The sequence below is a fragment of the Salarias fasciatus genome, chromosome 10 (genome assembly GCF_902148845.1).
Source record: "Salarias fasciatus chromosome 10, fSalaFa1.1, whole genome shotgun sequence".
NCBI classification, from domain to species: Eukaryota; Metazoa; Chordata; class Actinopteri; order Blenniiformes; family Blenniidae; genus Salarias; species Salarias fasciatus.
In genome coordinates, this window is record NC_043754.1 from 9,770,177 (window position 1) to 9,790,974 (window position 20,798).

General features: G+C 42.9%; 1 protein-coding gene across 3 annotated transcripts; it reads left to right on the forward strand.

The window, feature by feature from the left end:
• Window positions 1–2,779: 2,779 nt before the first annotated feature.
• LOC115395376 (gap junction delta-2 protein-like) lies at window positions 2,780–20,199 on the forward strand. Of its 3 annotated transcripts, none has more exons than XM_030100889.1 (4): window positions 2,780–3,514; window positions 5,326–5,382; window positions 18,591–19,939; window positions 19,971–20,199. In XM_030100889.1, the coding sequence occupies exons 1-3, from the start codon at window positions 3,444–3,446 to the stop codon at window positions 19,453–19,455; spliced, it is 993 nt and encodes a 330-aa protein (XP_029956749.1). In that variant the 5' UTR covers window positions 2,780–3,443; the 3' UTR covers window positions 19,456–19,939; window positions 19,971–20,199. The 3 variants fall into 3 exon arrangements, with proteins under 3 accessions (XP_029956749.1, XP_029956750.1, XP_029956751.1); XM_030100890.1 differs by having other exon boundaries at window positions 18,591–19,935; XM_030100891.1 differs by lacking the exon at window positions 5,326–5,382.
• Window positions 20,200–20,798: the final 599 nt, after the last annotated feature.

Sequence of the window (20,798 nt, forward strand, 5' to 3'; positions counted from 1 at the left end):
ACAAGGACCTTTTCTGTCGTCTTTCTTAGAGGCAAACGGGCTTAGAGAGAAAAATATTGAGAGCACTGGGACATACAGTGTTTATGCACAAGAAACCTCCAACTGAGCTACTTTCAAACCTTGAAGCTTCTTTTTCTACGCGCATACATTTGAATATCAAACTCATCCTAATAATACTCTCATTTATTAATAATTATATCATATTTGCACATTTTATCAAGTGTCTATATTGTTGGAACAGTTTTACTGTTACATAACTCAAATGAAAATTGCATTAGCTTAAGTACTATCTCCACGAGATGTCTGTAGTGTCAAATTAAGGTCATTTGTCATTTTTGTTGAAATAAGCATCTTTATTGGATTAAACATAATTCAATTTACACAACATGAGCACGCTAGATTTTATCCATTTTTTTAACACATTTATTTTCTTTGTACTGCAGATGAAGCACATCTGCTTCGTTTTCCCTTGGAAAAAACCAGATGTGGCGGGACAAGAGCCACAATACTTTCACTAATACGATTCACATTTGTATTATCAGTGATGTAAGTAAACGGTGGTTCATTCTGCATGTGCGAGTACAGTATGTGTGTTTATGCTTGTTTAAACTCGCTGTTCTAGGTCACTGAAGAAAAAGGCACACCTGCGCCCCCCTTTTCTCATTCATGTGCCATTCATGCTCCCGAAGTCTGTTCACGGAGCGCCGGCCGGCTGATGCCAGCGCTTCAGCTGCTCTGTTTGCGATCGCAGCCTTGCTAAAGTGAAGCCATCTCACTCACCCCCGCATACCCCCTCCCCGCTCGACAGCGCTCGTACACCATATGTCCTTGGTGAGGGAAAGACCCCAAGTCCCCCCGCTGAAGATGCTGAACAAACAGAAAAACCGCGCTCTCTGTCTCTCCTGCTATCGCCTCCTCTTTTCCTCCCACCTGCACAGAGAGAAACATTTCACATCTGTGCATGCCTGCATAATAGCTACATCGGTGTGTGGTGCGGTGTAGAGATTGTGTTTGCTGTACAAAATGTAAAGGTGGTATCAAATTTTCTAAAAGCAGGCTGACAGGCATGCACCTTATTCTGCAACAAATGAGCCGTCAAATGGAAAAAGATGTCATCCAAAATCAAAGGAGCGTAACTAACAGGAAGCTCGGCACAAATGAATTGAACTTGTCACCTCGAGCTATGACTTCACTCTGGTGTGCTGGTCTCATGTCATGCCACTGCATCATTTACGTCTCCGCTACTTGACTCAGTCTTCTAGATGGGGAAACCTCACTATGACTCACTTTGTGGAAAAAAAAACCCCTGCAGTTTGACATTTTCAAGGTTTTAAATATGTTTTATTTTTATTTTTTTGAGACAAAGTTGCACTGTGTATTTGTCTACTAAGTAGGTATAGTGGTTTGTTCCATACATCACATACATCCGGCTGTGTCTATTGGCATAATGCAGGGAGATCATCACATTTTCACTTCACCTTAATATAAATCTAATGAATGCAGCTTTCAATGTCACGGCAAAGTACAATACGGTGCTCGTCTCTCCTGAGAGGGGGAGAGAGAGCATGGGGCTGTAACGGCGGAGGAGTGGACGGATGGACAGAATGAGGAACAGGAAAAAAAAGATGAAGAGAGGAAATACAGAAAGGCCATGAGGGGTTGGGTCAGGGTAAACTAGGTGTGTTGTCATCCCCAATACAGTATGATGGAGAAAGGGAGGAGATAGATGGGGGATGGGGTGGAGCCCCACGACCGTTCTCCTGTAAATCCTCCTCCTGGAAACACAGGCTAGATGATGTGTGTCACAGTGAGGAAAAAAAAAAAAAAAAGAGGAAGGAAGCATTTGAAGTGTATGGGGAAACACAGCCGGGGCTTCCAGACTGGAACAAAGGATCGCAGGGAAGACAGAGGCAGGAGGCACAGTTAGATCTGGAATCTGCCTTTTCTGTGCAACATCAGGCAGGAACAGACACAGCAGTACGGTGGGAGGCATTCTTGCAAGCATAAGTGAAGCAGCGATCAGGGTAGCAATCCAAGCACATTTACCAGAGGAGGCAGCAAAGAAGGGAAGGAGGGTGGGAGAGAGATGAGAGAGAGCAGATCTATGAGAGGAGGAGGAGGGGTGTTGCATGCTCACAGAGTGTGACAGAGAGAGCGATGAACGAGCGAGAGACACAGAGACGGAGAGGAGAGCAGAGAGCAGAGATGGGGACTGTGCACTGAGACAGAGGTGCCTGGCAGGACTGAGATCTGAACACAAACAAGAAAGAAAAAGAGGGGAAGGAGGAAGAAGGTGGAGGTTGGAGGAGAGCAGGAGGAGAGGAGGGTGAGAGAGGGAGATGCAAGATGATGGAGCCCAGAAATAGGCTTCCCAGGACAGCTTTTCAACCCAGCTTTCTGCGGCAGACATGACTCTGGGCATTGGACTGTGCTGAAATTAGCCAGGGGGACAACACAGGACAGCAGGTCTGCAGCACACTGCCTCGGTTCAGCCTCACTGGATGCAGCAAGGCAGCTGATTTATTACTGAGGGGCTGGGTGGCAGCGTGTTTGCATGTGAGTGTGTGCGTGTGTGTGTGTGTGTGTGTGTGTGTGTGTATGCAGGCTTTTATGGGTCCTTGTAGCGCTCGGAGCTGAGGGAGCGACCATTCCTCCAGTCATGAAATGACATTCAGCAGGCAGAAGCTTTGTGTGCTGGTGTGGATCTGCAGTCCTCAGTAGGAAGTGGGAGAGTGGGATCCGGAGCTCTCATCGAGCGCAAGTGCGTGTGTGTGTGTGTGTGTATGTGTGTGTGTTTACAGTGCTGTTTGCTGAGGTGAACCAAGAAGGATAAGCTATGTGGTGTGTGCGTGTTTAGGTTAGAGCAGCAAGGGTGCAGCAAAGGCAAAGATCCTACACAATGCAAGGACGAGCACAGAGCGGCACCGATGGCACGGAGTGCAGCTGAAGTACAAGGAGTGCCCTGGGGATAGGGTGGAGGACGAAGACGGGGACAGAGGGGGAAGAGGCGAAGAAAGCAAGGGGGGACGAAAGAGGCGAGTGGAAAAGAAAGGGTGATCATGGCTGTCATGCAGTGAGCTATAGCATATGCTGTAGCGCAGAGTGGAGTTGTGCGGCAGGAGAGGAGGACAAGCATCACCGCACAGGAGAGGGGGGGACGGAGGGAGAGAGGAGGGGGGGGAAAGCAATCAGCTCAGCACCTCTCCTCCAGCAGGAGGGGAAGAAGCACAGCGGGACGGGCCCAACAAAATACACTCTCATACAACAGGGACACAGTTGAGGAGAGCCCGGGTCAACGTGTAGAGGTCAAAAGGGAGACGGAGGGTGGTCGGGGGCATCCCTGCTGGTCCAGGGAGGAGGAAGAAGAAGGAACCCGCTGCAGAAAGAGGAGTCTGCTCCTCGAAACCCGTTCCTTCTGACCGCTCTGCCACCTTTCCATCACCATGGGAGAATGGACCATTTTGGAGAGGCTGCTGGAAGCGGCTGTCCAGCAGCACTCTACCATGATTGGGAGGTAAGACACTTTTGTTTTGTGACCAATGTTTTTTTTTTTTTTTCACTTCTAGTTTTGTGCCAGGATTTCTGTTAATCCCAATGTCTGTGTGTGTCTATATGCACATTCCTTATTGTTTTTGTGTGTGGAGTAGTTGATAGCATCCCTTCAGAGAGACACCGTCCTCCACCTCCTCCTCCTTAAGGCTTGTCCCAGTGCTCTCCTCTGTTCTCCAATCCCCCACAGTCTCTTCACTGCCTCCTCTGTCCTTTTCCTTTCCCCTGCTCTCCTCACTCTTATCAGCCATGCTCAAAATTAGTTAAGGGATGAACTAATTGCACATAATCAATCTCAGAGTTTACTTAGTATTGTGGGTAATTCAGAGAGGTTCCTGGGTTGATACCACCTAATAGCTTTGCTATTGATAGATTACACTTGATGCTGTTGGCCACAGACCAATAGGACAGAAGGAGGAGAGGGGAGTAGGAGTGAGAGGAGAGCAGAGGTGCGGAAGATGAAAGGATGGCAAACAAGCAGGTGTAGAAGGTAGAATCAAAGGGAACTGATCTATGAAAGAGTGATATGAAGACGTCAGTTCAACTTGCTGCCATTGACAGACAACGAGGGACGAAAGTTTTCTGAGATGCGTACATTCCCCTATTTAGCGTGAGAATGAGGTGGAGAGTTGAACAGATGAGCTTTTAGTTTGATCAGCAGTGGAGACATGCCATGGAGACATGCTGTAAAATCTGTGTGAATTATGAGCTCCACATCATCTCTGTGTGATTAATTAAATGCAAAAGTGGGATTTTCCAGTCACTGAACACAATCCGAATGTCACGTCAGGGTGCTGGTGCTGAAAAAGAGGAGTCAACATGCTTTGGCCTTTGAGACACGGACGTATGGCCGTCTAATATCAAAATTGCTTTTCAGGAAGAAGAAACATGAAGACAGTGAATGTGATTGCACTGCTATGCTCATTAACCCAAATGACAGGTAGCCTGAAACAAGGGCACAACCTACGACCTTGTGTATGCCCCAGTGGCTTTTTATGAATGTGTGTGTGTGTGTGTGTGTGTGTGTGTGTGTGTGTGTGTGTGTGTGTGTGTGTGTGTGTGTGTGTGTGTGTGTGTGTGTGTGTGTGTGTGTACTTACTGCCCCGCGTTTAAGTTGGACGGAAAATTGGCTCAAACATTTACTGCCTGCTGCAAGGCAGTACTCACCAAATCAGCAGTGCTGCAGAGATACAGAGATGATGTGAGCCGCATTACACCCAAACCTCTGTTGATCAGGATTCTGAAACCATGTGTGATGGAGATTTTCCTTCCAACCAAATACTACACCATGTCATTTCAGACAGTTCATTCCCAGTGGTTGAAAACACATATAACAGTGAAATCACCTGGTCTAGTTCTCAGGTGGAATGAAAACCTGCATGTTGACTTGATTTAAAGATGCATTAAGCAATATTTTTGGATGACTGACTCCCTTCCTTCTATGGGATTGGTAGCATCGTTACTACCATTGAGAATCAACATCCCACCTTGAAGCTCTACACAGCTTTCGGAAATTTTTAGCTTGTTTTGGTTTTCCGAGTGACGAAACCAGAATGGGTGTTGGCCCTTATATGAATGCGGGCGGCTGCTCCCAGCACAGAGGCCAAAACAGCCCACCTGTTCGCTACCTGTCCGGCGCTTAATTTCAACAAGCCCAAGGAACCAGCGAAGATGGTCGGACGTTTAGTAAGCTATACAGTGCCAGGTATTTTCTCATGAGCTGGAAGACCAAACAAGGGCTAAAACGCCAGTGAATATTGGAATTACATTCAACAGGTGGCCAGAAAAAGGAGACCAAAGGGATGTCCGTGTTGCTCTGTTTCTGCTGGATATGTGAGTAGGCAACTGTTTGCTAACGTGTTAGCCATAACGACTTGATAAGCTAGATGCTAACTGTTGTGAACGTGGTTTGGAGTCTTTCCGCCCCCTAGTGGTCAAAAAATTACTTAATGCAGCTTTAAAACCCAGTCCTGGCAGCTGAATCAGTGACACCCTGTGGGTACAGGGCACAAAGATATGCTGAAAATCAATCTCTGTATGATTCAAGACACCTACAGTTTCTCAAGAGGCACAGAAGCAACTCTCAATTTGTCTGCTACCTCTTTCAGAAGTCCTAATGCATACCCTGATGATTTGATGCTTTCTTCTGATCTGCTTAATTTGAACCATTTGTTGATCATGCAATTCACTGGCTGAACATTAAAAAGGTGTTCCTGGGATATCTAAGATGTGCTAAGTAAAATGTTCCTTTGGATCAATGTAGAATAGCCCATTATGCATCAGTTTTTTGTTTATCTCTGTCATTTAGTCTGGTAGATTAAAAACCACTGTGTCAAGCCCTTTAAAATGACACGACACCAGACTGTCTTATGAGAGTGTGAATTAGTAAAATCAAAAATCTGTGATGCAGGAAATAGTTCCCACAAAAATCCACAGCTAGGCGAAAGTGTGTTGAGATCATTGGAATGCTTTGTAAACGATCCCTTTGTGTTTGGCTTTCCTCAGACTGTGTTTGTCCTACAAGCCACTGTAGCTGACCCTAGAGTATTAGCTGTAACATTAGCCGCTTTCCAATGGGGTTCCCTCCTTCCTCTCTGCTTGCCCATGCTATCTATGTAAGCCAAGAAACACTGTGTCTGGAATCACTGTGTACAGTATTTGTGAGTATTTTGGTGGTAGGTCCTTGAGTCTCTTTTAACCCTCTGCAGTCTGATTCAACCCCCTTTTAGGGTAGCTTGATCGCAAAGTCTAACGCAGAATTATAAAGCAGTTTGGACAATGATACTTTGGGTTAGCCTCTAGCACTATATCATTAAGTGGTGGTCTGGATCATGGTTATTTACCTACAGACAGGCATTTTCAGTCATTAGACATTTCAAAGTAATAGCTACTAAAGATAACAACATGATTCCTAATCCTAAGCATGTGTCTGCATGGTCAGGAAATCAGTGACACTTAACATCTAAATGATAAGAATGATGTTTCTGGATGTACCAGCAAGTTGGAGAATTGTTCACCACTGGCACAGTTTTGTGCCTCAAAGGTGCCTCGTAGATTGTTAATGAGCAACTCCGCACTAAATTATGTCTGGAGTCAAAATTGTTGCACTGACCTCTACGGGTTGAAAGGTTCGAGTCTGTTGCCACACTGACCACACCCAACAACACCGTTGGGTGTGGTCAGGTGTGGTCCATTGCCCTTGTGAACACAACCAACTGTGATGTAGTGTTGCACTATTGTGCATTGTGAAGTCCTGCACTTCACAAGGTGAAGCCCAGAGCATGCAGCACCTGCTAGATGGCATCACGAGTAGGATGTTCAGCCTGTGTGTCGTTCCCTTTCCAAGAGTTTTGCATGTGTGCGCTTGCAGTTTAAAGGATGCAGTTCCAAAGTACAGAACAGTGATGTCTCCCCATGGCTGAAGTCTCCCCTGCATCAAAACTTTGGAACATGGTTGCATGTCAGTCATCTTTTTGAGTGTCATCATGAGGACTTAGTTTCGCCACGAGACACTGTCGGTGTTACCGGATGTCTAGACTGTCTTATCCAGCTACAATTAAGCTGTTCCTTAATTGTAGGCTTTAAGCTAACCTATGTCCTGGCATAGGGAAGATAATCAACCCAGGAATACAGAGCAGTGGTAAAAATAGAGACGGACCAGCTCTACACAGTGGCATAGGTTAGCTTAATTATGGTATTTGAGAAAGACAGACAAGTTGAGAGTTGCTTCTGTGCCTCTGACTAACCACAGGTGCCTTGCGTATTGTGACTCATTCACAGATTAATTTTTTTTTTGTATTGTGATTTCATAAGCTTGACTTATAACTGTGCAATGTACATTGTGTGCATGGATAACCAATGACTTGTAATTTTGATCACACATTACAAAAAAAAAAAAAAAAAAAAAATCATTGTCAAGGCTGCATTAACCTCTTTTCTTTTTCACCCAAACTAAATTGACAGTAAATCGACGGCCCGGGGGCTTTCAGCAGTAGATATGGCAGTTTGGTATGGCCTATTAAGTATGTCAATCTGTCTCACTAAATCTGTTAATTAAATAAATAATAGCATTTTAGTTTTTGAGGGGCAGAGGTAGCGTCTAACAAACCATGAAAAAAACTCCACTAATTTCATTTTTAACAGTAATCATCAGGGAACATTTAAACTGTGTGTACACATGTATTTCTTCACAGATCAATATATCTGATAAGTATTGTAAAAATAAAATGTTTACCTGTACACATGGTATAGCTGGATTTGTATAAAACACGCCATCAGCAGCCTTGACAATGTTTATAGTTGTTTTATTGTATAATTGCTCACATGAAGTCTATCTGTACTTCTGACTATAAATTACTGAATGCAGTTTTGAAATTAATAAAAATTATCTACATGTATGCAGCTGATATGAAACTTAGGCCATGTTATCATGTACAAATACTTTTCACAACTTAAAAAAAAAAGTGTTTTTCATTTATTTTTTGTTTTTCTCCTTTTACATGTGACAATCGAACACCTCCACAATAGACCACCTAATGCAAAGGCACTGTTTATTCTAGTGAGACACAGCACCGCCGCTATGTGCTGATCTGCCAAAGCTCAGATTTGTTCATGTAACACTGCAAACAAGTCAAGGGCACCTCGCTGCAGCCAGTGTCATCTATTATTATTGCTCATCTGTGAAATCCAGTGTTTAGGTGGTTAAAACCATTTAAATATCATGCTACCAGTAACGAAAATATCTAACATATCCACATCCATCCACACATGACAGATTCCAACATAATTTTTCTTGCTCACATGTGGCGCTCTGATGTTTTTGTGGACCACAGGTGTGCATTTGTAAGGAAAAAAAAAACATGCATTCTACCATGAGGAGATTTTTGCCTTTGGGTTTGTGCTACCTCGCAGGTAGGAAAGAGGAGAGAAAGGAAGCGTAGTGATGCATCTTACTTTAGACTGCAATGCTGTAGTGAGGACAGTGCCAAAGACAAGTGGAGCAAAAAAAAAAAAAAAAAAAAAGAGGCTGCGATAATGGAGGCCCGGAGTGATCTCAGGACAGTAAAATAATAAAGGTTGTCGGATGGGAAGAGATGAGATGATGTGAACTGCGGAGGCAGAACAGAGAGGGTACAAAGGGGAGGGGGAGCAGAGGAAGGAGGAAAAGTTTTCCCACTGCAGAGGTGTAGTACCGAGAATCTGTGTCAGAGCTCCTTCCTCTGGAGCCGCTGGGTGACCTGCTGCTGAGGAAACGGCCTGCGCCCGGCTCGATAGGCGTCCTCCGTATTGATGAGACGTGCTAAAAATACACCCGAGACTTTACATTCATTCTTTTAGCTTGGTATTTATTTGAAAGTAATAATGTCGCCCTTGTACAAGATGAATATGAAGCCATTCTGAGTTCAATTACATGCAAAATTTACCATCTCTGCAAACACGGCAACACAGCTTTGGCTGAATAAACACAACATTTAATAAGAGGCTGCAGCGCTCAGTTGTTGCAGCAAATACACTCAGTGCATTTTTATCTTTCATATTTTATATTAAACACCTTCATGAGAGTTTACAAAACTGAGCATTGCTGTTATTTTATTGATGTGTGTTTATCGACCGATTCGTTGTTTTACCAAAGCTAAATTATTCATCATCTATCACTCACTTCATGAGTATAAAATCTTAATAAATGCTATGTGACTGTTGTTGCAAGTTTTGACTGATGTCAAGTCCTTTATTAAAAATGCATGGAGAGTTGACCACCTTTCTATGAACGGATGTATAAAATGCCGTATTGCTCCTTGCTGCAATCTGTATTTTGAAGAGAGGAAAAAAGCTGCAGTTCGACAGGCTGCAGTGAGAGGTTTGACGAAGCTCTTACTTGCTTGTCTAGCGTAGACACATATGCTTCTCTGCCCGAAGTTGTTCACTTGTTTTCATGGACTCACTCTCCCTACTTCCCTCTAAATGGGTCAGGATATCCACAGGACGACAGTATCCTACTTTGGGAAGGGCATCCTAGTTCCTCTGAAATAATTCAAGATGTAAGAATGATCCACTTCAGTTGAGACCATGATTTCAACTAATAGTAGATTCCAATATACTCCATGTATCGTTAGTCGTCATCTTCCTGGATAAAATCGATACAGCTAGAGAAGATTGTGTTGCAAAGCCAAACAATGGCGGCGATATCTCACCCTTTGAGAGGATTAGTAATCCATCATCCTGCAGCAAGGAGCGAGATTGTCTCCGAAATTAAACCGTTTTTCTGCACATCTAGACTTGTCATTAGTTTATTTGTGCAGCAGTCCCTGATGTTGAATGCTATTGATTATAGTATTTGACAGCGGGATTTTGCCAGTAAAGCTGAGCTCAGCGTTCACCCACCACAGGACATTAATCATTCCAACAACACATCAGTGGTGTGTGGAGGAGCCTCAGCGGGCAAGTAACATTTTCCTGCGATAAGCTTAAATTTCCACGACTTCACTCACGGGGCGAAATTAAATCAGCGTACAAAAACAATCACTGAAAGGTGACAGCATTTGAAAATGGGAAAATAAAGAAAAGCAGTGATTTTTTTTAAAGTGTGGGAGGATGACGGAGAGCTTAAGTGAAGGTACACAGGAAAGAAAAATCTGGCTGTTAGGGTGAGCATAGTTTTATTTTTACTTTTTAAGTGAAATAGAGATCAATGAAGATGATAAAGTAGGTTTTTGTAGATAGTTCAAACACTATGTATTGAGACTTTGACATTACTAATTGAAATTATTTACCTGGCAGAGGAAGCATTTTTTAAATTGGACTTGAAAACCTGTGGACAATAATGTGACAAATTTGTGCAAATCAATCATAGTAAGAGAGAACAATAACACTGAATTAAAAATCATATTTTAAACCAACTAATGGTGATACATAAAGAAAAAAACAAAATGGTTTACAAGCTACTCAGAGTCCCGAAAAAACAAGAAAAGCAATCAAGCTCAGCAAAGCCCACAGATGGACATAATCAGAGAGCCGGTGTCACTGCTTGTGGGGTGGGATAAGAAATCCCCGCATAGCGCTGCATTATCTCATTATATAAGGCTCTGCAGAAACATCTAACCGCTCCACCTCAGTCATCTCAGCATTTACAAACACAAATCCACAACTAATCCGCACAGCGAGGGGCTGCAACCAAATCAATTATCATATATCATTTAATATATCTTACTGAAACATGCATTACGATCACGATGTATACAGACTGTTAATTAGGATAAACAAAAATAATAATTTTGCAACCAAGAATAAACTATGAGTAAAGAAATCTGAATGTTGCTGTTCTGTTTTTTCTGAAATTTTCAGTCACCTTTGTTAAAAGAAGGTGTCCATTTATAAATAATAAGAACTGAATCCATAATAGAAGGAAATGGATATTAAAAATGAAATACACGAACAATGACATGAGCAAATACAAATGTGTATAAGGTTTCAGAAATGTATTATATATAGAAAATTAAATAATTAAATACACCATTGGAAAAAAAGCATCAGCATGATCTGCAGATATGGGTTAAAGAGAGAGGAGTGACTTAGGGAGAAAAAGCTAGAGATTAAATGCACAACACACCAGTGCACATCTAACAAATACTAAATGTAAAACGTCAAAAATATACATTTGCAAAGATCAGGTTATCTATTCCAAAAAGAATTAATGTGGATATTGTGCTTGAAAATGCAGTTTTTCCAGACTTTTAGCACCACAGCTTCAAACATGTCTGTTTTAATTCATCTGCTCTCATGGATCATAATTCCCAGATGCCGGCATCAAACACTTCCTGCTCTGTGATACACTCAGCAGCTAGCCTGCGAACATGATTAGCAATTAGCTTTGAAAAAGTCAAACAGAGCTAAGAGGTGATGAAATACTGCAATTATGTTTGCATGCAGAAAAGGTTTTGTTTACTAACCTCAATTACAGGCTCGGCTGTAGCAGCAGTGGAGCCGCTGAATTAGGCAGCCTTTACAGACAAAAGTAATTTAATGCGTCTTACGCACTACACAGGACATTAGTGAAATGATCCTGTAATAAAAATCAAAAACACTGCAAAGTTGTTCGAGTGATCATCTTTGTACTGCCGTCCTTTAATCATATGTCAGGATTAATAATGGACTATAAAGCGCGATCCTTGAAGACCCTGATCTTTGATTCTGCTGATGAAGAGCCGGCCAAGTGGGGCGATGCCTGGCCAGCCCAGTGACTGAGGAGGTGAAGCCATGTCAGTCCTTCCAGTCCCTCTGAATATATTAAAAAAAATGTGAAAAATTACTACAGTGATTTACATAATCTATCCATTGATTTATTTAGATGTATATCCTCAAGGATCGGACGTAATTTTCTGCAGATTCAGAACATGTCCTCAGCGGAGCAGAGTGCGCTGCAGCCACAAGCCGCAGATCAATTATTCTGCAGCTCCACCTAAACAAAAGGCCCCTGCGGTACGTTGCAATGCATTAACGGGGATGGGAACTTTCTAAAACAAAGTGGGAGTATAAACTAAACAAGGCTGAGCAAAATAATTAAAATCACTTCAGTTCCCTCTGCAGAGCGACTGATTTATGCAAAACGAGGCTCACCCGTGTCCTTCCCCACAAACGTCTGCCTTGCTGAGCAAATAAAATTGCATAAAACATAAAAACAGAAAAGTAATGAATTGATGGCAGTTCAGAATAATACTAACTCTATATATGATTTCATCTGTGTGGAAGTTGATCATTATTAAAAGCTAAGTGCACTTCAAACACAATGTTAATGCAGTGATTGAAGGTTTGTTTTTTTTTTTTTTTCTGGTGGCGTATTGCACTCTGAATAAAACCCATCACTGGATTTTATTTCTATGAAGTCAATATATTTATTTTGCAGAACTTAACATTCCTCCAAATACTTGAAAGCCTGAATGTGATATTTTGATGCAGTCAGCAGAATGTGCTGTGTGGTGTTCAAAATGAAGTGCTGATATCATTCATTTCAGCTTTTTTAGCTTTCAAGTAAGCTCAGATAGAAACACGTCTGCATAATGAGCACCTTCCTTATCTTGAATTGAGATGAAAGGGTAATTTCAGATGACGTAAAGACAAATGGGACCGGAGAGAGTCTGCATCTGCGATGCTGCGCAGCTTCGCCCTGCATGGTTACACTGTGTCGTGACTTTACAGAGAAGTGGTTCCTCCCTCGGCTTTGACTTTCTGCAGTATTGTAAGATTCAGCACAAAAAATATGCTTCTGGAAAGAAATGTCTCACAAGCAACAAAATTAATTTTCATTGCCCATTCCTATGCAAAGACATTATTGACGTCTGTCAGCTTAGGATGTAATCAGAACTAATACCTGCAGAGTCGCCTCCAATTAACGTCCTCTGTTTCCTCCTCTTATCTTGGAAACAGCTGGAGGCCATTTTCCTCTGAGATGTCGAATGATCGTGTGGTATAATTATATTTTAACATGTGGTGACACTGTGCTGTGGCACCAACGTTGAAGAAAAGCCCTCAAGATAAAATCACACACAGTATTTTCAAATAATTTACATTCCACATATTCCTTATATCGAGAAGCCTGTCTGGTCTGTGCAGAGGTGGGACACGTATGGAAAATTTAAACTTAATTATTGTTACAATAAATGCAATTTAATCACTTAGAAGATGTTTAAAAACAAAATCACAAATTTTTCTCAAAAACTACTCAGTATTTGTTGCTGGTTTTGACTACATTTTCAATGGCAAGCAATGGAGTCCATTTACCTAGATAGAATATGCACAAACATTTGTAAACACATGCAGATCTAAAGCAGCAATTCAAATGTAAAATAAACTTATTGCAAACACAAATTCAGCTCAAATGGTTTACTAATTAATTCAGATTGTGGGCGGAGGACTCAGTAGTGACTTATGAGTAGTGTGAAACGTGATTAAAAATGACACACTTTAAAAACACTTACACAGTACAACTCCCCAAAAATACAACTTAATCATGTGATTGTGATTATTTATCAGTCACTTCCATTCCTGAGTGCACGATGCACTTCGAGTAAAGGCACACAACAGAGACGCAACTTGGTCTCATGTTAATGCATTCGTCACACTAACTCTTGGTGGCACCTCAGGCAGTCATGCATGTCTGCCTCGTATGTGGGCAAGAACTTCGGCTATTAAAGCAGCCCGAGAGGAGAGAGGCGATGAGGGGCGCGAGAAAAGAAATGTCTGCACTCTGATGATTAAGCCGCCTAATTTCTTAGCCTGCTAAGGTCTTTATTCATTATGTACTGCCATCAGCAATCAGTGGAGCTTATTATTGCGAGCATATGGGCGGGCAGAATATTTTTATCCAGAGTCTCTTCGCAGATAATTCTGCACTCATCCAGTCCTTCAGAAACCTGCGTGCACACCTAAATCTGCAGAAAGAGAGCCTCATGTGTTGGCTACACTTGACTCGTATGAAGTATCACAAGATTTTTCAAATTCATGATCTGTGCGTGTGAGTATGTGTGCGTGTGTGAGTGTGTGTGTGTGTGTGTGTGTCCTGATGCATCTGCTCTTGTGCTCCGAGCCACTTCTCTCCCCGGAGGCTGGCGGCAGCAGCTGCTGTATGAATGAACGTATGCATGTGTGTTTGTGTGTGTGAAGGCCTTTGGGAGAGACGGAGCTTGCATGTCCAGCCGACACACCAGTTGAAGAGCAGCTCTGTGACACACAATCTCACAGGTCAATCTGCTCCCTACAGATCATATTGAAGGGTTCCGCCGCAGCGGAGCGCCACTTTCTTATCTTTACTCGCTCCCTTCATTGTCCCTGCAGACTCAAATGTCAGCGTGTCCTTGAGGTGCAAGTGGTCTTTTGCTCTTTATGTAAATGCCAGATGTCCTTAATCCGGCGCAGGAATATGAAAACTGAGAAAGAAGTTTCAAGCGTGAACCAAATCAAGGGACACAGATGGATTACTTTTCTTCAAAATCTCATTAAATCACTTGGAAAAAAAAAAAAAAAAGAAATCTCAGGAATTTGGAAGGTCTCCCAAATATAATGATTATTTTCAGCTTGAAGCATTTCCTGTGGGAAGCACACAGCTAAATGAGCTGATGAATGGCGGACCGAGGCGAGAGATAATTTAGCAGCAATTTAAGGCGAAGGGGATTTTTTTGAATGTGACATAAAGCCCAAACCTTCACGATGTTTTCTTTTTGAAGTAACCGCACAAGTGGACCTATTCATATATTCTCCCCCCTTTGGGTTTGATACACAAAAAATTAAATATATGTTATTAATCATTTATGACTGTTATTGAATATTCTGCAGGTTCGGCCCTCTGGGCTGAATCTGCTCGGACTTACAGTTTCGGCCAGTTACTCTGCAGGACTCAAAACACTGATGTTTGCAGATAACCTCCGTGCGCTGCGTTCTGCTAATGCAGCAATCTGCACCGTGCTGATTATCCTGTTATCCAGCGGCGGCGTACACACATACGCCCGCGTGCACGGACACGTACGGCACAGTCCTCGATACAGGCAACGTCTTGGGATGTTTTTTAATGACAACAAAGTATTGACTGAATAAACAAACACCAAAGTACTGTTCAAGCGAAAGTCCATAAGTACGCCTGGAAGTCCTCACTGTTGAGGTCAACAGCGCTGCGCCCAGATAACTGCAATCACGAAAATCCTTTGCAGCACTGTGCAGCGCCGAGAAACCTTTGTGCCCTCATCAGCTGTTTTTGTTGGATTCCGTCTGCTCAGAGTGGCTCAGTCGGTCACAGAATGAGCTCCTCGGCTTCATTTTCAGGTTTGCTCCGTTTACCGGATAATTATGAAATTAATCTAAGCAACGTGTGTTGAAGTTGTAAAGTAAGCCAGTCGCATTATGCTTCACATAAGACGTGGAAATGGGACTGACACAAATCTGCTCAAAGCTTGAGATTAGGAGTTACAGGTCCAGAAACGTGGAATTCAGATTTACATTTGTTTTCTTGTATGATGAGATAAATCTGCAGTAATTCAGTAATGAATGTCTAACTTATTACAGAGGAACTGATTCCACCAAAATGGCAGAAAGGTGCAGTTTTATTTTTATTGCCTATTTATTCAGAAGTCAATATATAAAGCATATCTTTAAAATGGATGAAATGTTAAGCAATTACTCAAATAATCATTTATGATATTTTGTGTAAAACAGAAGACTGGGAAAAAAGCTGTGGGGTGAACATATGAATTACCTTTACTTAGGATTACTTTGAGTAATTCTATTTTGGACACTGGTAATGAAAGTTATCATTATTGTCTCATGATGCCGTATTTTATATCATAGCTTCTTATGCTGATGAAATGCTCACTTTAACTTTGCAATATTAAAATTCTAAATTTTACAATTTGAAAATTGAAGATAAAGAGGAAAACTGGACTGTATAAGGACAGTGTGCATAAACTGGAGGCTTATTTGAACAACTCTATCAATGTCAGCTTCTTATCAGGGAAGATTTGTACATTATTTAAACAATTTTAGTCATTTTGAATTTTTTGGCAGCTCAGGGTTTCGTTGGATTGATGCAGTCTGTCAGTTTGTGTAGAAATGAATGTCACAGTGTGTGCAGTGTAAGGACAATTTACACAGAGATAAACACAATAAACGAAACTCAGTCTGCAGAAGCAAGCAAGATAAAAACTGACTTTAGCGCCCAGAACGGTTTGTTGATTTAATCAAGGAACAGAGTTGGTTCACAGTCACATGTCTCCACAACACATCTCACATGGAGAAAACATCCTAGTTACACAAAGGAACTTGAAAACATTAAATCAATGAACACAACAGAAACACTCCCGTGGAATCTATGTGCTCCTGTCACTTTAAAGATCTGTGGACTGCAGTCAGACTTGGTGACATTTCATTTGAATGTGGTGTTTAGTTTGGGATGACATCGAGCCTTGATTAGAAGAACAGAGTCGATGCAGTCATGATGTATGCAGCAACCAGCAATGCAGATTGTCCGAGCCACTGATACTTCTTATATTATTTAAACAAATATTTGCATATAAATGAGCAGTGTCAGGCACAGATTTCCATGTGAGTGAGCAGGATGCGTCAAATGACTCCTTGTACGGCAGAGAACGATCAATATGGACCTTTGCTGTCAAATCAGCAATAGAGGCAGATGCACATCGGGCTCGCTGCAACGCATCACGTAGTGACTAAATGTCTTTATGTAAATTACACACATAATTTGGGAGTCTAAAGGTACAGAGATCCACTCCGCTGTAATTTCTAACGCGCTGAAAGTCAGTGTAGCGTACACACTCGCAGCTGCTCCGAGCACAGGCGGCTGGACATGTTTGCCATTTTGCACAAGTCACACACATGGCTGACTCTCCCCCTTTTGTCTCCGAGTCCTCATGCCTGTCTTTCTCACACAAAAAGCACACAGGGCCATGCATTCGCAGGTGGGGCTAGAGACAGTCCCGCAGCAGCGCGCTGCTCTATTTAAAGTCGGTTTCACGCAAACACATGTTCCTCCGCTACAGCGTTTTACCTCCACCCACCCTCCGCTCTGTTCAAACAAGCTGTCTTCTCCATTCCCCGAGGATACGCAAGTTTAACCAACCAGGCTATTCTCAAAACGTGAGGCAAAGTTAACCTTTATGGGTGTCTTCATATATCTTCCACATCCCCGCACTTGTTTGCAGATCCTCACCTTTCACTAAATTGCAGGTTGCTGGGGTAACAGGCCACACAAGGCTGGTGTGGTTATTTTGAGTTCTCATTAAAAGATAAACTACCGAGCTCCCTGTGATATAAGGGCGAAAACAACAGAAATTTTGTGTGCTTGTTAAAAATGCAAGGGAGCCATTTTACCTCGAATAACCCTCTTGTCCTACGTATCTGTCTTTCACCTCGCTTATTTTAACCGTCCTTGGAGCAGTTCCCACCTATTTCCTGCACCTCTTGGCTGCCGTACCTCAGTCTCTTGTGCATAGAAAGAACGGTATCCCAGGTAATTGACTCCTCCACTGAGGGATCATGCACATCCACTGCATTGAGGCATAAATACCAGGGAGCCCCATGATATGCAGGCTTTCCTCATTCATTAGAAAGAGCTGACAATGCAGCCCAAAAGCCCCAGTCCTCCTCCGCAGGGCCCGTGCTGGATCGACACCAGGAGATAACGGGACGGCACGCCAGTCTCGCAGACACTTTGAAAAGCAACTGCACTGCTCTCCAGATCCATCGGTCCTTGGACACAGCTTTCTGTAACTGCAGTGGTGAACTAATGATGCTCAGTGGGAGGTTCTCCCAGTTTTAGAAGGAAAAAAAAAAAAAAAAACACGCCCGCACCGCCTGGCAAGTTTGGGATAATTACCTCTTCTTGAGACTGGAAATCTAGAGATATTTAATTTAAAAATCCCTGACTTGTCTATCATATCAACTCATCAAATAAAAGGGCTTTCAACAGAAAAATGAAACAGAATGAATGTATTAAATGACAAAAAATAACAACAGCAATCGTTAAGTATCTATTTGAGAGCCAGGAGTGAAAATGAGCTTAAAACCACCTTTTTCTTATGACAGCCCCCTCCCCCCCCCCACCCCCCCCCCCCCCACCCCCCCCCACCTCCCTGTTGGTCTTTTATGATTAGTGACCTGATGTGTGCATGTTACCCAGTGCACAGCTACACCTTCCCACAGTATTGTTTGTCAAGGCGTCTCTGTGATAGCACATACAAACATCCATAAACACACACACACACACACACACGATTCATATACACACACATCTGATGCAGTCTCGAGTGAATATATTTGAATATATTGTCATTTCATTGTTTGTCTTTTTTTTCTTTTTGTTTCTTTCACAAAAGCTAATAAAAACCAGACATAAAACAAATCGCTATTAGATTACACAAAACAAAACAAAGGGCCGTATCCTCAACTTCCCTCAATCACTGTGCATTTGCGCCTCATTAACTCAAGTTTTTCTTTCTCCTTTTCCCTTCCAACCCTCTTCCTGTCCTCCTTTCTCTCTGCAGGATCCTGCTGACAGTGGTGGTGATTTTTCGTATCCTGATAGTTGGCATAGTGGGCGAGAAGGTGTATGAAGACGAACAAATCATGTTCATCTGTAACACCATGCAGCCCGGCTGCAACCAGGCCTGTTATGACAAGGCCTTTCCGATCTCACACATCCGCTACTGGGTGTTTCAGATCATCTTGGTATGCACGCCCAGCCTGTGCTTCATCACATATTCCGTTCACCAGTCTGCGAAGGCTCGCGACAGAAGCTACTCGCTCCTGCATCCCTACATGGATCACCACGGGCACGGCCACCACGGCCGCCATCACGACCATCACGCCCGCAAGCTCCACTCCCGCAACATCAACGGCATCCTGGTGCATCCCGACAGCAGCAAGGAAGACCACGACTGCCTGGAAGTCAAGGAGATCCCCAACGGACCCCGAGGACTCCCTCCAACACACAAGAGTTCTAAAGTCCGGCGGCAAGAGGGCATCTCCCGTTTTTATGTCATCCAGGTCGTGTTCCGCAACGCCCTGGAGATTGGCTTCTTGGCCGGCCAGTACTTTCTGTACGGCTTCAATGTGCCGGGGATGTTTGAGTGCGATCGCTACCCGTGTGTGAAGGAGGTGGAGTGTTACGTGTCCCGTCCCACAGAGAAGACTGTGTTTCTGGTCTTTATGTTTGCGGTGAGCGGCATTTGTGTGCTGCTCAACCTGGCTGAGCTCAACCACCTTGGCTGGAGGAAAATAAAGACGGCCATCCGAGGCGTGCAGGCCAGAAGGAAGTCCATCTGCGAGGTGCGCAAGAAGGACGTTTCACACCTGTCCCAGGCCCCGAACCTGGGCAGGACCCAGTCCAGTGAGTCAGCCTACGTCTGACAGAGGCTTCTCTGCCTGGGGGCTCGAGGACCTTTCAAATTTTGGAGGAGAGCTTTTCCCTGGCCTAGGACCCCCGATCAGTAGGGCACAAACTCACCACTGCATTATTATTCAGGAGCACAGACACACTCTGTGCAGTCACGACAAAGCATTCATTCACCAAGTAGAGTTTTTGACACTTGAAGAGAGGAGATTCACCTTTCTACATGATGCCACCTCGTTGCTGTAAACTGAGAACTGAAGCGTACATGACGGGAGTTCTGCTCTGCCTAGTGAACTCTAGGTGCCTTTATAGAACCCCACGGAAGTGTGCAATTACAAACGACATGATGAAAATACTGTAAAGATATCTGAGGTTGAATAATCTGACGGTCTTAATTATTTGCCTTTTGCTGTAGGTCAGAGATAATCCCTTGTTTTCCAATTTTGTGTGCATATGCAAGTGCTTATGCGTGTGCATGCATACGCATGTGTGTGTGTGTGTGTGTGTGGGTGTGGGTGTGCGTGTGTGTGAGGGGGGAAAAAAAAAGCCAGTCTGACTCCAGTCAGAAAATTGAATGCTTAACTAATCTGAGCTACTGAGAGAAAGATAAAAATGTTATTTGTCACTGTCCATAGTGTTTTAGCAAAGTCACTTAGTGGACAAACAAGCACCTTTTTAAGCATATACAAAGACAAACACAAAAAGCGATCGGCACTACAATGATCAGCATAAAACGTAAAGCAGTATTTCTTGTCTGACTTTTTTTTCCCAAAAAGAAAAAAAAAAAAAAAAATCCTCACTCATCTTTACAGTCTTCATTGCATTAGATGTTTATCAAAATAAAGGACTGACATCGCCCAGGAAGCTTTTCTCCAAGTGTGACAAAAGGTGCTTTAAAGACGACGTATATATTTTCCAACACTGTGCTGATGCACCACGATGCTCCCCATGCCTGCAGACGAGAGCTGCTCACTTTCAGAGCGGTTCTAAAAAAAAAAAAAAAAAAAAAAAAAAGCCTGCCAGTCTTTCCACTTTGGCTTGGAAAACAACCTGATCGCAGTGGAGAGTTTATGAATGAAAATACTGACTTTATCAGTTGAACTGGAAAAACAGTATTGTAGCCACTGATATTTTACGTGTAACCTCAAGCTTTTTTTCACAAGCAGACCTGGTGCCATATTTCAAAGTTACTGTACATAGATGAAATGTAATAATTACAACTTAGCCTTTTCCTTACGCGGTATAGGTAGGCTTTACATGGGTGGGAGGACAAGCGGGTTTGGGTGGTTACGAAGATTAATCATAGATTGCCAGCTTTAAAAATATATATTATTAATGTGCTCTTTGTTATGCCTACACC

Coding starts and splice junctions, on each gene's coding strand:
- LOC115395376 (XM_030100889.1), top strand. CDS start 3,444: ATGGGAGAATGGACCATTTTGGAGAGGCTGCTGGAAGCGGCTGTCCAG. Junction 3,515..5,325: donor CACTCTACCATGATTGGGAG/GTAAGACACTTT, acceptor TACATTCAACAG/GTGGCCAGAAAAAGGAGACC. Junction 5,383..18,590: donor GCTCTGTTTCTGCTGGATAT/GTGAGTAGGCAA, acceptor TTCTCTCTGCAG/GATCCTGCTGACAGTGGTGG.